Here is a 15,880-nt window from a genome sequence, read left to right on the forward strand (position 1 = left end):
CTGTACATATTTATTTTTTGGTATGCTGATTATGAAAACATTGCCATATCATTTTATGTTCATTCCTGCTTTAGGTCTAGATTCCCTGTGTGCCCCATTCCTCTATTTGAACTTCAATAATGAGGGTATGTCACTTTTACAGATGTTTCATTAGTGGAAATAAGCTAACAATTGGGACCTTCTTTGAACTTCATTTAAGACAAATGAAAAAAGAAAAGAAAAAAGGCTCAGGTTCATTTTTAAAATATCCTTGTTTATATCTTCTCCCTTCAAGCTTTGGCTTATGCCTGCATGTCTGCATTCATCCCGAAATACCTCTATAACTTCTTTCTGAAGGACAACTCACATGTGATACAAGGTGAGTTACCAGTAGTTTGTAGTTTAAATGTGAGTATATGGTACTATTAATAATCCCACTAAAAAAACATAGGTTGCCTGGCTGCTCTAGCTTTTGGCTGCAACAACACGAGTTAGGGAGCAAATTGGAAAAAAAATTGCTGAAATATTGACCTAAAGTGTGTTGAAACATGATACCGAGTGTGAACGTATGTCTCATAGCCGATCTCGGCTTGTCCCCTGCACTCCAAAATCTGGCGCTAGTTAGCCGATGCTACCAACAGCTTTTTCAATGGGGTTGCCTCGGCATCGGCCTAGCCATGCAAATAAATCACTGTTTTACACCATTTACGAGGCTCAATGTATCTCCACATTTCATTGGTAGACTTCCGAGGGCCCTGACATTTAAAACGAGACATTTAGGGCCAGATGTACGTACATTTGCGAACGTAGCGTTATCAGCGCCATGGACACACCGCAGATTGCGAACGCTGTCAGACCCAAGTTTCCGTCGTATTTATCAATCGTTCAATCCTTAGTGTAAACTGCGCCTTTCTCTGCCTTTCTCCGCCCATAAACGCAATTTACGAATGTCCACAACTGAATGGCAGCGCCTACATACAAACGCAGTTGAATGAAGTTAACTGATGACAACATTAAAAAGAATCAAACGTTTAGCGATCATGAAATAACACCATACATGATAAGATGTAAACAAGCAGGGAGATAATGAAGATCAGTAGTTCTACTCAAACTACTTGTGCACGTAGGCTATGGAAGATTGGTCCAATCTAGCAAGTAGGAAAATTTAAGTGAATGACGTGATAGTGAAAGTAAGACATTCGAAAGGCCAACGAAAGTTAAGGTTGCTTTTGGTAGTAGGCTACAAATACTTTCACCACAAAAACTGGTGCTCTAAATAGCGATTCTGTTGTCTTTGAAAGGTTCTCTTATTGACGCATTGAACTGCAATTTGGATTAACACCTGCTTTTACAAGGCGGAAGTATTTAGGCGCAGAATAGACGTGCGCTTTCAGGAGCAGTCTTTGTACATACCGCGGAATACATAACTAGGCGCTCTTTACTCTTCCCCTCCCATCTTTTTACGCTAAACTCCCACTTTCCCCTGGATCCTCCCATGAATGTATTATGCATGACATGACAATCGCAATCTGCCACTTTCAGCTCCCGCGACAGGCAGTTTGCGCTTTTACATCATTGCGGCCTGTTTGTACATACCTCGCAATGATTTTACACGCACATTGCGAAACAAATACGCCTGAAATGGGCGCAAAAGCGTTAGTACATCTGGCCCTGAGAACTTTAAAAAAGCACTGGTAGTTTACTTACAAGACGATATATACAGACAGTATCTTTACGAAGTTTAGCGTTTGCAGCCATCAGAGCCCGTTTACGGAGAGCCGGATCACTCCCTATTAACTCCATTGTACCTGCAATCTGTTGCAGTTCCGCTAGGGCCGATCACGAATAAGTGCAAAAACAATGGGGGTCTATGGAGCTAGACGGCTAAATGTGTCTCTTTCACCTAGTTGTAGTTGAGAAATCAAAGATTTGATTGTGGTTTCTGCAAGCTCAATATGGATTATAGGTCAAAAGTTGAATGAACGAGTAGTCACGTCCTTTCGATTTCTTACAGATTGGGTCGTTGTTGCCCACAACACACTAGCTTTCTGCTAATGAATGACGTCATTGACACATTTGAAAGGCTTTTTAGAACAAATAAGTAGTAGAACAAATACTCAGCGGTTTGTATTTTTTCTGCCCCCTCTTTCGACTGCAACATTCGAATTTCTGGGCAAAAAATTATATCCCGAAAAAAGTGGATTTGAGGGGTACAGCTCCATAGACCTCCATTCATTCTGCACTTATTTGTGAGCGCCCTCATGTGGAACCAGAAAAGGAACTGCAACCAGTTCAGAAACCGGAAGTTTCCCGAGAGTGGCGGTTCTCCCCTTATTAGACATTCTCTGCAGCCATCTTGAATTTAGTCACGATAAGTCAAGCGACAAGTAAGAATGAACAGGTATGATAAGGGATCAGATTCCAAACATAATTCCAAAAGTAATTCTGTGGAAATGCATGGATTCCAGTTTCTTCCAGTAGCAGCAACTGGATCTCGGAACACACCGAAGCGACACTGACGGCCAGCGTACATTCTGCGTGTGTGCAAGATATAATGTTTCCATAACAGCAGGCGGCACTAAAAGATTCAGAGCCGAAAAGATCTGGTCTAGTTATCAAGATTACTCATAAAATGATTTGTCAATGGAACGAAATGGCACTATAGTTTCGGATTTCTCTGATTAAGCAATAACAAAATATAAATATATATATTGTGTACTATTGTATTGTCATTGCTTGTTTGTGATGCCAATGAAACACTCTTTCGGACACGGAACAAATAATGTATTTTTGCCCGTTAACCGAGCTAACTAGCTAGCTAGCTAGCTAACGTTAGCACAGTAAACGAAAAAAGTGAATGGGAACTGATAGTGTTGTTTGCTAGCTAGGTAGCAACTAAAGACTTTGGTTAAACTTGTATATTGTTGCAAACTAACCTGAAATAACATACAGTTAAGAACAAAATGATTCATACCTCTGGCAAATATTAATGTAATGTTGATTTTCTCTTGACCAATATGTTTGTTCTTACTGAAAATGATATTGCCACATGCCAAAAGGTTGTTAGAAAATGTGGTAGAAACATGGAATCAAAAAAATAATCGTTTTTTATCTTTTTTAACATTTCTATGAAAAACGGCATGTCCAAAATTATTCATACCCTTTTTAAATAATCAATGGAAACATCTTTATTTGCCATCAAAGCTCTCAAAGTGGTTCTTATAATACTTACCAAGCCTCTCGATTATTTGCCATCACTTTGGCCATGTGCTAACTTTTTTAACTGATTGAGGTCTGGACTCTGGCTGGGCCACTCTAAAATGTTGACATTGTTCTCAGTTAACCATTTCTTGCCTTGTTTGGCTGTATGTTTTGGATCATTGTATTGTATGGTTAAAGGTCCAATGATGCCAATTGGGGCAGGTCTCTTGGCACACTGCCTGATCTTTTCCTCCAGAATCTCAGTGTAGCCTCTTGCTTTAGTGTTACCGTTTACTTTAGCCCGTTTGTAGCCCCACAAGGATGACATGGAACCATTGTTTTTCGTTTTGATCAGCCACCCACGCCGTACCGGCTCCTCGAAAGGAGGGTATAAACACGGACGCACACACAAACACACCCACATGCATACACATAAAAACACACACATGCAGGCGCACACACACACACACACAGATAAACACACACACCCCATATTTTTTTGGATTTTTAAGTGTGCAGGACTAAGCAGCGGTCATATTTTGTACCGCGGTACATCTAGTTTCTATAAAGGCCACATTTAATAACGTTTTTCTGATAGAAATACATAGCTTGTTTTTATTGTAATCCTAATATTACTTGCTATCAGCATCTGGCTGATAATTTCTGATCCTCTGAACGTCTAAAACTAGCCACGCTAAACAGGGCTAGCCATTAGAAAATATGGTTTTGTGGTTAGAGAGCTTTGCCAGCGTTGAAAACAAATATTTGCTGAATTAATGAGATCCTAAAGTCAGTTTGATAGTCTGTTGTAATACTGTTGTCTTTTTCTGCTCTACCTCTTTTACAGAGTATCTGACCGTCTTCTCTCAGATGATTGCCTTCCACGATCCTGAGCTCAATAATCATCTGAATGAAATTGGATTCATCCCAGATGTGAGTTTACACTTATACTGAAAAAAAGCATACAGTTGTTGTTATTAGGGGTGTAAGCGCTAGTTTTGGTCAGATTTCAGGGGGTTAGCTCCAAACTATCTTATCTGCTAATATTGATTATCATTTTGATTCTGTACCATAGTAGCTAGCCTAATGTAGCCAGACTCTGGTATTAGTCCATTTGGATTTGATTATGGGGTATGTTTAAACCAATACAGGGGAAAAAATGCCTCTTCACATTAGACATAACCAATCTGAGCAACGATATATGTGAATCCTGTAGGGCAGGGGTCTCAAACACCCGGCCCGCGGGCCAAATCCGGCCCGTGTCCGGCCCAATTCCGGCCCGCGACGTATGTCAAAATAATAATTCAATCCGGCCCTTGAGACTATTTTTAATTGCGACAAACAACGATACTGATTAAAATAGACGATAGTTCCAAGTACGGTGACAAATCTCATTTGTACTCTGCTCCACTATGTGCTAGACATCCAGAGCTTCATTCAAACCCAAAATCGCTGCGCAAAGTTTTCAGGAAATACTTGTATTAGGCTACACGCGAGAAACACAAAGACGTGCATTTGTAATGACGCGGAAGCGATGCAGGTCATAGTGTTGCATAAATTGAAGCAGAAATTAAGCAGAAATAGGCCTACACCAAATGTTGAAAAACGTTTACGTGTGATGAAGTCTTAGGTAAGCTATGTTATTCACCTATTCTAAATCTGAAGAAGAATATCCTTTTGGAGATTATGATCCATCGTCTATTGAATGGAGGTGCGTCTGCGTGTAGCCTACCATGCTTATTTCGACCCTCTGCCCAACATAGCTTGGAGGTTGCAGTGGTAATCGTGATGATAGTGTCCGTAATAGACGTGGTAGTAGCTAGTAGAAATAGGGCTCTAAACTACAAAGTCACCCGCAATATGATGCGAACTTCTGGGTACTCAGATTACCCGCGATAGGAACTGATTTGACCAGAATACTTTATTGTAGGCCTTGTGGTTTAGAAACCATATACATCTTAGGTGTTGGTATACATCTTAGATGTTTTCCTGTTAATTTGTTATGTGGGTAATATGAAAAAAGGAAAGTAAACCTGCTCAAATATGTTCATCCAGTATTTACTGAAAGGTGCATAATTTGAGGTGCTTGCCATCCAGTGGCAAATTAGATGGGTAAATTTACCCCCTTCATAAACTTTTGTTTTACTCAAAGATTTTTACATTTACAGTAGGACTTTATCTCTGACCACTTTCAAGCCATGGCCTTTTGAAATTTTGATATAAAAATCCAATGGTGTTGCTTTCTTTTAGTTTGCCAGGTTTAAAAATGTTAAAATATTTTTATTTATAAGCTAAGGTTGCTAGCACAGGTGTCTAAAACTAGATAAAAACACTTGCACTTTCTGTTTGCAGTTTTGTGTGGTATTTGAAAAAAAGAACATTGCATTTTCAGAAATAGCCGGCCCTCCAATCAGATGACGTTGGCAGAATTGGCCCCCAGCTCATTTGAGTTTGAGACCCCTGCTGTAGGGAGTATAGTAAAGTAGAGACCACACACAGGGGCTGAGAAATATTAAAAAACTATTCAAGCATGACGAAGCAACATTACAGGTCGTGAAAAACTAAAATCGACAAAAGTCGATCATCATCAGTGTCTCAATATAGAAACACGTCACCAGGCGCTGACGCCTCTTATAGGTTCCCGCACCAATCACCAAGAGCGTAGGTGAACTACTCAATCACAGTGTGTGGTCCCTACAGGTAGACAATAGACATAGACCTATACACATACGTACATACAATATCCCAAAAACATACCTAACATCAATACATACCTAACATTATACAGACAATCTTAAAAATATTGAAAAGAGGGCATGCAATCAGGGTAGGAATTTCACGGCGGCCATGACGGCCATGGCTGTCGTTGCCCCTTGCGTTGGCCGTGATGCCCCTTTGAAAATCAGAGGTTTACAGGCCACTGTGGCCTTGGTGCCCCCATCCGAATAATAGCGTATTTTATTAGCCTATGGCCTGTCAAAATAATCTTAGCATTAACAGCGCAAATTAATTTAGTCTTTTACGCAGTGGAGAAAGTGACAGTGCACGGCAAGAAAGAAAGTGCGTCGAAATTCATTCACCCATTCTTCTCAGTTGAACTACTCGTAAAGTAGCCTACTCATCATACAGACATCACAAGTATTACATCACATGAGAGCTTTTTCTCAGCTTGTAAACGATTTTAGCCACTAATTGCTGTGGTAAACGGTTCGCAAGACAAGTAAATATGATTAAATTGAATCACAAATTCTAGGATCTCCCTACCCATTCATCTCGGTGAAATACTTCACGAACCCTTCGTTCAACACATGACAAACCATATATCAAAATAAACAGCAGACCTTACCGAACACAAAGCTGTAAAGCAGTCCCCTTTACAGTTAGCCGTTCCAGAGTAATCCGGTTTTGAATTTGCAGCAAATTTCGACATGCATGTCTCCAAATTTGGGCTTTAAGTTTCAGTTTAAGTGTTTACATTTTTCTACATGATTTCACAAAAGGGCCAGATACAAAATAAATGTTACAAATATCGCCTAGATATCAGTAAATATTAAAATCAGAGGATATACAGCTGACTAAGAGTTTGTGAAAGTAGCCTTAATGATCACAAAATGCTAAGCATGCATCTATAGGCTATTTCAGTTTCTTAAAGCTGAGCTGTGCTTAAATTGTTCAATTCATGTCTTCATAACAGGCCAAATACAAAATAAATGTTAAATATAGCCTAGATATCTGTAAATATTAGATGATCAGATGATTTACAGTTCTATGTAATATGTCATGTTTCATGTTTTTTTAATGTTTCATACAGTGATGCAGGTCTACTGCTGTGAATAGGCTAAATACAACTTTGATCATTTTTATAGCCTTATAGATATAGCCTTATAGATAACTTTGGCCCTGACATGTGGTCTTTGTGCCCCCAACTGAAGGCCAAGTGGCCTTGCCCCTAAAATGGTGAAATTCCAAGCCTGCATACAATAATACAGGTCGCACTTGACTATTCTACATTCTCTCAAACTAGTTAACTGAACTGAACATAGTTAATGGAGATGGACTAGGCTATTTCTGTTTTGTTATGCACTTCATTGAAACGTGCTGTAAGCCTGGGCTACATTTTGCACATGCACTTGCATATTTCCTAATATGAAAAACTTACTTCAGTGTGTCCCACAGAACTGAATTCTCTTTGTGGGGGTAGGTTTGCAGAATTAACTTGAATTCAACAGTTTTTAACAAATTAGCATAGCGTGGTTATGATGAACCAGATTTAAACACAATTTAGTACAACCTGGAAAGTCATTGTGTGGTGGTCAATGTCTCTGCATTTATCCCAATCCGTGAATTAGTGAAACACACTCAGCACAAAGTGAACACACAGTGAGGTGAAGCACACACTAATCCCGACGCAGTGAGCTGCCTGCTATAGCGGCGCTCGGGGAGCGGTGAGGGGTTAGGTGCCTTGCTCAAGGGCACTTCAGCCGTTCCTACTGGTCGGGGTTTGAACCGGCAACCCTCCCGTTACAAGTCCGAAGCGATAACCAGTAGTCCACGGCTGCCCCCTAAATGTGGCAGGTATAGATAAATAGGATTTGGCTACTGCAGCCAGGGCGGGGAACCTTATGGTGTTATCCTTCCACCATGTAAGGGGGTTATTATCCCTTGGGATGGGGTTTTCCCCAAAATACAAAACTGTCCCCGACCCCATCACCATCCTCCTGGACCATGTTTTCTTCATTGCCGTTTTCTTTTCTGCCATTTTCTTTATGTGTTTTACGAGGCACCGTGTAGCTGAGAGTGCCTTGTTAATCACAGGGTTGTCCATTGCATGGTTGACTACCAATATGCCCAGCACACCGATGGGATACCACCCAATGTTATTGTCCATGCCACAATGTTACGTGCATTGTCATGGACAATAACAAGGACGTTCTCAAACGAAATGTCACATTTTTCTGCCACATTCTCCAGCCAGGAGGCAATGTTTTCTGCTGTGTGGCGTTCTTCAATTGGCAGTGTTGTCAAATTGAAGGAGACAAGATCCCAACAAGGTCCCAACTGTCATCAATAAAATGACAAGTTACCCCTAAGTAGACCACAGAAATCGGCCTCATGTCTTTAACAATCATTGATAAGACGCTCTCAGTAAGTATGGCAGCCTCCTGGGGTGTGCAGGGGGTTGTATTTTTCTTGCGAAAGTAATTTTCCACACTATTCTTCTTATGCCTTAAAACATAAAGTACACACACACACACACACACACACACACACACACACACACACACACACACACACACACACACACACACACACATTAAAATAACTATAATAATAAACCAACAACAAAGAAACACAATATACGATTTTTCTATGTATCCACCTCAGCCTACAGGCTATGCCCATTGATTAAATATCAACAAGTAGGCTAATCAAGTAGGGACTATTACGGGCGCCAATATTCCGTTTAAAACCGCAATAGTCCTGGCATGTAACTGTGCTCACTGACCCATCGACGACAATCAAACATAACAAAGACATAACGTTACAACCATTTGTTGACTTAGGTTGCTTAGGCGTGTCATTTCACACCTTGAATACACGACTATATTACATATAGTAATTAATTACACAGAAAACATACACTGTAGCCTAAAACTTTAGGTGTCGACAACGTATTATAGCCTACTCCAATCGAGTGCAAAATGGGGAGTTGAAAAAACGGTGCTCTGTCATCTGCAGCTGCTTCCGGGTGGCGCCTCTTCAGGTGCTGGTGCATTGCCGTGGTGCTAGAATGGAAGGCCATCTCCATTTTGCAAAGACGACATATCACGGAATTGTTTCCTTTTAAATTAAAGAATTCACATACTTCAGAGGAACGAGTGCGTGCCGCCTTGCACTTCTGAAAGTCTGAGGGGGCACTTGCGTTGCTACTACTCTCCGGCGCCGCCATCTTTGTTTTGGGTCTGACGAATCGACGCGCATATTTTGCGTCGACATATTTTTTGCGTCGACGTCATCCCAGCCCTAATCTATACTAATGACTTGATGGGCCCTATTTTCGTGGTCTAAAACACATGGTCACTACTCAAAAGCTTATTTAAATTTAGTAGGATGTCCAGTCCACATTGGAATATCTAGTTGCATCTCATATATTTGTTAATATATAGTTTATCGTTATCTTTGTCTCTCCGTCCTGTCTTCCGTATTTTATTATTGCTGGTAAAGCACGTTGTGACTTTTGTCTTTGAAAACACTATATCATTACAGCTTATTGAACGACTTGCTTATTTCATTGTTTACAGCTTTATGCCATTCCATGGTTCCTTACAATGTTCACACGTAAGTAAAGCATGTTTTAATTGTAAAAAGTTAATAGAGCCTTATCTATTAAATATAAAACTGATTGATGGGAACATTTGAAAATGTTTTGATATTTAAAAAAATGTAGAAGATTATTGACTGCTATTATCGAGATCTACCTTTTAAACCATTTTCTGCCTTTACCTTTTAATCCCATTGAGCGTTCAGGGTGATCATCTAGGCTGGTCAACACCAGACCACTTCTCAAATCTCAATTGAGATTGAGAGTGGGTCTGGAAAGGAAATACACATCCATATCTGTTTAACCTTGTTACCATCAGTGCAGCATTTGGTTGTGTTGACTGCACTGCTCTGTCATCGTATAAACCCCGCCCAATGTCAAATAAGCAGTTGTGATTGAATCTTTGTTGGTCATTCAGAAACGGGCATTAATGGTATCCTTTCCAGACTGATCGGCAGAGCAAATTCAAATTTGTTAACAGGTTCATCTGGGTTCACCCATGCTATGTTACCAGTCTAGTTTTATATTAATTTATGTGAATAACTAATGTCCTCTATCAGTATAGATTAAAAGGTCCCACTTTTTTGTCTATGTCTTGTCTATTCTTTTTGCCACCAGATGTCTTCCCTCTTCACAAGATTTTCCACCTGTGGGACACACTTTTGCTCGGCAACTCTTCCTTCCCCTTCTGTATTGGTGTGGCAATCTTACAACAGCTGAGAGATCGCTTATTGGCCAATGGCTTTAATGAATGCATCTTGCTTTTCTCCGATCTACCTGGTAATAATACTGACAAACATTATTACCTAACTGGTAATAACACTGAAAAATTAAGAAATAACAATTGCAAAGTCCACAATGGTTCTTCAGTCTTTCCCGCAGAAAATGTGTTAGTTAAGGTGGTGGCTGTTACTGTTTGATATGATATTGGTGATCAGGCTCTTTGACCTTGATCTATAATAAAAGTGGATGGTTCATGACATCACGCACTGTTAAACTGTCTTCACTTAGCTGATTCCTTCACTAAACCCATTCACTTCTGCGTTTATTCATTTATGATTTTTTAATACATAGCACCATTTTGCTGTATGTATGAACTTGGTTCAATTTGTAAAACGTAGGTCTTGAAAAGGACTCTGGAGCTGTACTTTCCATTTTTGTGCAAAATATTTTAAGGTGATGATTTGATGTAACTGGAACTACAGGGGTTGGAGCACAAATTCTGTTTTCCACTGATTTCTTTAAAGCCCCCAAATATAGACCCTAATACTTTCAGATGCAAACAATTGAAAGTGGAATATAAACTAATTAGAATCAATTTATCTGATGTCTCAAAATGTGGTGTGCTTAATCTTGGCTGTTGATTAAATTTTGTGAATTTTGATCTGTCAAAGTTATGGGCAGTTTGGGCAAATTCAATTTTAAGCTATGGCTTTTATTGACTCCATGGACAGTATCTTGTGATGTTAATATTCAAATTGGATGAATCTTTATAAACTCATTCCCTACAACATTCATGTGGTGCATGAAAAGTTCTGCAACATTTCATCCATAGGAAGCACTATAGCTAAAATGTTGCAGTATTTCAAGAACTATCAAAGCTTTGATGTATTGTGTGATTGACTATCTTAACAATAATTTGTAGTTGTCCATATTTGCTGATGTGACTGGATAGTGTCCATGAAATGTAATAGGCTAATTCTGTTATTTATTTGAATGTATTGTTTTACACATGCATGCAATTCCACTTCTTTCTTGTTGAAGCTGTTGAGCCACAATTGCTGCCTTGTAGTTGATTCTGCATTCATGATTTTTCCCCCTGACTCAAATGAAGTGTGTCTGTGTCTTCCAGAAATTGACATTGAGCGTTGTGTCCGAGAATCCATCAATCTTTTCTGTTGGACTCCCAAAAGTGCCACCTATCGACAACATGCACAGATTCCCAAAACCACCAGTGAGGGTAGCAGTAGTAGCAGCTTTGGGAAAACCAGTATCTACCTTCACTCAGACTATCAAGACTTCGCCAAGACTGATTTAGTAAGTTTGTTTTTGAACATTAAAATTTCAATAGCACTTGGTGTGATGTGTCATTAAACACAATCATCACAGCTTGTAACCCCAAAATGTTGTTGTTTCCAAGTAATGTATCGCATTTTGTGGTAACACATTAATAACAAAATGTATATATGGTACGTAATATGTAATTATTAACTGTATGGAATTAAAGATTAAAATGCACATAATATTTTTTATTCAGTCACTGGGTGATTGGGAATTAATAATATGGGGAAAATCTGTATTTTCCATCACCCAGAAACAAATGGCTGCTTACATAGAGCTTGTCAGACTGTTGTAGAAAAGTAGATGTAGGGTGTTAGCTCTGTTATTGAATCATATATTTTACAGCCCTGACACCATGTAAGGTAGTTTTAAAAATGCGATTTGGGGTTCTTTAGGACTCTAGTTGTCTTGGACACAGCCACTCGTCACTTTTCCATTGACTCCTGTTGTATTTAATACAACGCCACACTTCGTACAAAGAGAAGTATGAGTATTCCAAGAGAGCCAGCTCAGCACTAGCTGGTTTGCATGCTCATTTGAGTGAATATCTTGGTAGTACAGTACATTGCCATGATCGCAGATGTATTAATTGAATAAAGCTGCATCTCATTGGACTGAAACTTACCCCATTAGTGTTCGATTGACTGAATAAAAATCCTTAGGATATTCATCCTGAAAATGAGTCGTTGCCTGGGAATGCTAAGGGCTGCTTACGTCTCATGACCGTGCATAGATAGATAGATAGATAGATATTTTATTGATCCCCAAGGGGAAATTCAAGCATCTTCACCACTGTGCTAGACCAGGTTTCACTGAAGATAAGGACAAGACTTGTGTTGTGCTTGGCGCCAGGTTGCACCGAGTGTATGTATGATATAGCCCTTAGTGTTTTAGATGAAAATGCAAATGCAATTTAGTTACTTTTAGTCAACAAAATTTGAAAATGTTTTCATCTAATTTAAGTTCCTGAAAACTCATCTCTACTTTTAATCACAAACAAATTATTTTGATATATTCTCATTCTTTCTCACTTGATCTTTTCAGTCTCGGGAGCCACTAAAGTTGACGGAATTAAAAGCAGAGCTGTCTCCACGAATCTCTGCAGAAGACCTGATTGATTTGTGTGAACTCAGAGGCTCATCTCACTTCAAAACTCCCAACAAGAGAGCCAGAGTTGGCAAACCTAAGATACTGGCAGTTGACATCCGTAGCTCAGAGGAGTATCCTTCGGTGATTGCTTTGAACTAATCAGCTTTTACACTCTCAATGTTTGAACTCTCTTACAGTCGTGGTGAGGCTAAGCAAAAAGTATGCATATATTTTTCATTGTAATACAACTACTATTACTTCTATAGCACATCATCCAGGTGTCAACTAATTTGGATATTGTTAATGTGTTCAATACAAGTGTTTGAACTTTGTCTATACCTGAGATATATTACATATATAATAATAATAATAATAATAACAATACATTTTATTTGTTACATAGCGCCTTTCAAAACACCCAATGTCACTTTACAGAGTAAATACAGTAAAAAAAAAAATTATAATAATAATCAGCACACACAAGACATTTACACATAAGACAAAAGATGTTGGACGGAGCGGCGTAGTCGCCAGCGTTCCCGTGACACCAGCTACCTATGTGTGCTTTCAGTGCCCTCCAGGGCAAAATTGCACTATTCATTTTGTTTCCATGGAATTAAGAGTCAACTCTCCAACTCTCAGTTTATCCTTGACATGATGTCTTCAGCTTCAACCGAGGCCACATCTCTGGCAGCATCAACATCCCCTACAATGCGTCATTGGGGTTGGATGGAGAGTTAGTCACCTGCCCTGCTGTTACCACCCTAAGCAGCTACAAAGGACGAGTCATAGTAGTTCTCAGCAATATGGTGAAAAATGCAGTCACGGTAAGTGTTCTCATAAGCCACATTTTTTTTTTAATTCAAGCCCTGACTTACGGAGGTCAACACACAGTATGGAAGGCAAATGGATGTTTTTAGATCCAGTTGTGTTCCTGCAAATTACTTTTATATGCAAATAAGGGACATTCAACATTCATGCCCTTCTCCTGGCACCTACCCATGATGAACTGTCCTACTTGTGGTTGTTTTTAGAGACTTTTATACTGATGATTGAGGGAGGTAAGTAGGCCTATATTTCACTTCAAAGAAAATAGTAGATAATTTTTGTCTACAATGTTATTTTTTTCTCTCCCCAGTTTGCCACTCACCTAGTTAAACTGAATTATCCTCGGGTTTGTGTCTTGGATGGAGGCATCAATAAAATGAAGGTTACTGGACTCCTAACTGTACCTTCTCCTCAGATATGACTTATGAAGTTATTCAGTATGGCTTCTGCACATAGGAATTATTAGGCACTCACTGTCTGTCTAAGGAAATGCCAGACTTGTTTTGATCCTAATGCCGAAGTCAGTTTTTAAGTCTGATATATCAGAAACAAACCATATAAGCACTGAACAATAACTACATTTGAACATGATCACAAAATGTTGCTAACTAACACTTCCATCACCTTGTTGGAGAGATCATTTCTAAATTAGGTTGCTGTGTCTTTTTATGTTCAATATAGAGAGCACATATTAAGCACATTTATGTAAATATGATTCAGTGCCACTCAACTTTACTCTGTTGATTTAAGGAGTCTTGTAAAAAAATATATGTTTATAAAGCTCCTTTCATGTGGTAGATTCAGCTCAAAGTGAAATGTATTTAATCATGAACGTTTCTTGTATTTACTACTGTGTTCTTACTACTTCATGTTGATCATAAAACAAAATAAATCATTTGACTCTTTTCAATCCAATCATTTCAATTGTATATGTAATTGTTGACAACACATGTTGTAACCCTTGTAATTACTTTTGTACAATACTTTCAAACTACACTTTATATTTATTTTAGTAGTTCAGATTCATAACATAGTAATTCATCTCATTGGCAGAACTGCTTCTAGCTTGTTTTTCTTTTTGTTGCAAATCCCACACAGAGTTGTCAGCAGTCATTGTATTTGGCTTACATTGACTGTCAACAAGTAGCCAGTCTGTTAAGGCAAGTAGCAACAACACACACTGATTCAGTGTCAACCATATGGCAGTGATTATGAGAGCTTTTGGAGAATTTGTCTATGATTCATTACCATTGACTATATTAAGACTGAAAGTATTCTTTTGAAATGGGTGTATCGTCCTCCTGAAACCCCTTTTATCTGAAAATATGTCACCTATAAGTAACAGATTTTTTTCCTCTGTAAATGTACAACAATATGTGTGTCTAATCAAGATTGCAAACTATGTATATTGGTCTACAATCAGGAATCTGCTGATTGTATTGTGAGGTTTTGTGAAGGCATGTGAAGTGATTTCAATAGCTTTGAATCAAAAAAGAGTAGTTTTAGGTTTCCTGAAGAGACTTTGTAAACACTTGAGAAAATATGTTATCAGTTGCTTATTTTAAAAAGAATGTTTTCCCATTTTGACCCCTCAAAATTTCTGCATTGTGTAGACCTTTTAATTCTAAGCCAAAGTGTAACATTCATGTCATATTGAATACTGATGTAGGTTTTTTTTTTGGGGGGGGGGGTGTATGCCTTTTAATGTAACAGGACAGTGGAGAGAGTGACAGGAAGCGAGTGGGAGAGAGATGGGGTGGCATTGGAAAATGACCTGGGCTGGACTCAAGGGCACGTGGACCTGAACATAGTATGGGCGCCCCCACTCTTCTCTTTTTAAACTTTGTTTAAAACTATCAGATGTGTCCAAGCTCCAAAATATGATATACATGCCCCTGTTTGTTAAATACTAAACTACCACAGACCAGTGTGGAGGTGGATATTAATAGTTCCTGAAAGAATACATTCACCCGCTGGTAAAATGGATAATCCTTTATAGTATGTATAAGAGGCGAAGAAGTTAACTTGAAGAAAACCATTGTTATCATTATAATATTATTTTTAATAATAATATAATATTTGTGCACATTATCATCACAGCTGTACAATACGTAGGTCTCCTTGTACAGCTGTCCTTGATATATTGTTGTGTATGAAACAAATATACTTGATTTTATCTTTAACTTGATTTTTAAACTTATTATTTTTATTATTGAATATTGTTATTATTAAGGTACATTATTTGGTATAATGTAACTGTAAAGCTTATATAAAAAAAACTACAACTGGAGCATGTTTGTATCCTACATGTTTTAGTCTCTCTATTTCGGGTAGGGTGTGCAGGGTTCATCCTACTTCCTGCATTTGTCCATTTAAAAAGCTCCAACACATTACACCCAC

The 15,880-nt window shown here is 38.7% G+C and overlaps 1 protein-coding gene across 1 annotated transcript in view; it reads left to right on the forward strand.

Annotated features, from left to right (window-relative positions):
• The window catches only part of tbck (TBC1 domain containing kinase), a 31,898-nt gene extending 17,513 nt beyond the window's left edge, over positions 1–14,385 (forward strand). The window contains exons 18-26 of the mRNA XM_076264879.1: positions 75–125; positions 275–358; positions 4,028–4,113; positions 9,483–9,519; positions 10,121–10,282; positions 11,355–11,539; positions 12,608–12,783; positions 13,320–13,479; positions 13,791–14,385. Coding sequence (XP_076120994.1) covers positions 75–125; positions 275–358; positions 4,028–4,113; positions 9,483–9,519; positions 10,121–10,282; positions 11,355–11,539; positions 12,608–12,783; positions 13,320–13,479; positions 13,791–13,901 — 1,052 coding nt within the window. The 3' untranslated portion in view covers positions 13,902–14,385. The remainder of the gene's footprint in view (positions 1–74; positions 126–274; positions 359–4,027; positions 4,114–9,482; positions 9,520–10,120; positions 10,283–11,354; positions 11,540–12,607; positions 12,784–13,319; positions 13,480–13,790) is intronic.
• The last annotated feature ends 1,495 nt before the right edge of the window (positions 14,386–15,880 follow it).

This window comes from Alosa pseudoharengus, unplaced genomic scaffold (genome assembly GCF_046254945.1).
Source record: "Alosa pseudoharengus isolate Yale_2024_CS ecotype anadromous, Long Island Sound unplaced genomic scaffold, YU_APseudo_1.1 YU_APseudo_1.1_scf_4, whole genome shotgun sequence".
NCBI classification, from domain to species: Eukaryota; Metazoa; Chordata; class Actinopteri; order Clupeiformes; family Clupeidae; genus Alosa; species Alosa pseudoharengus.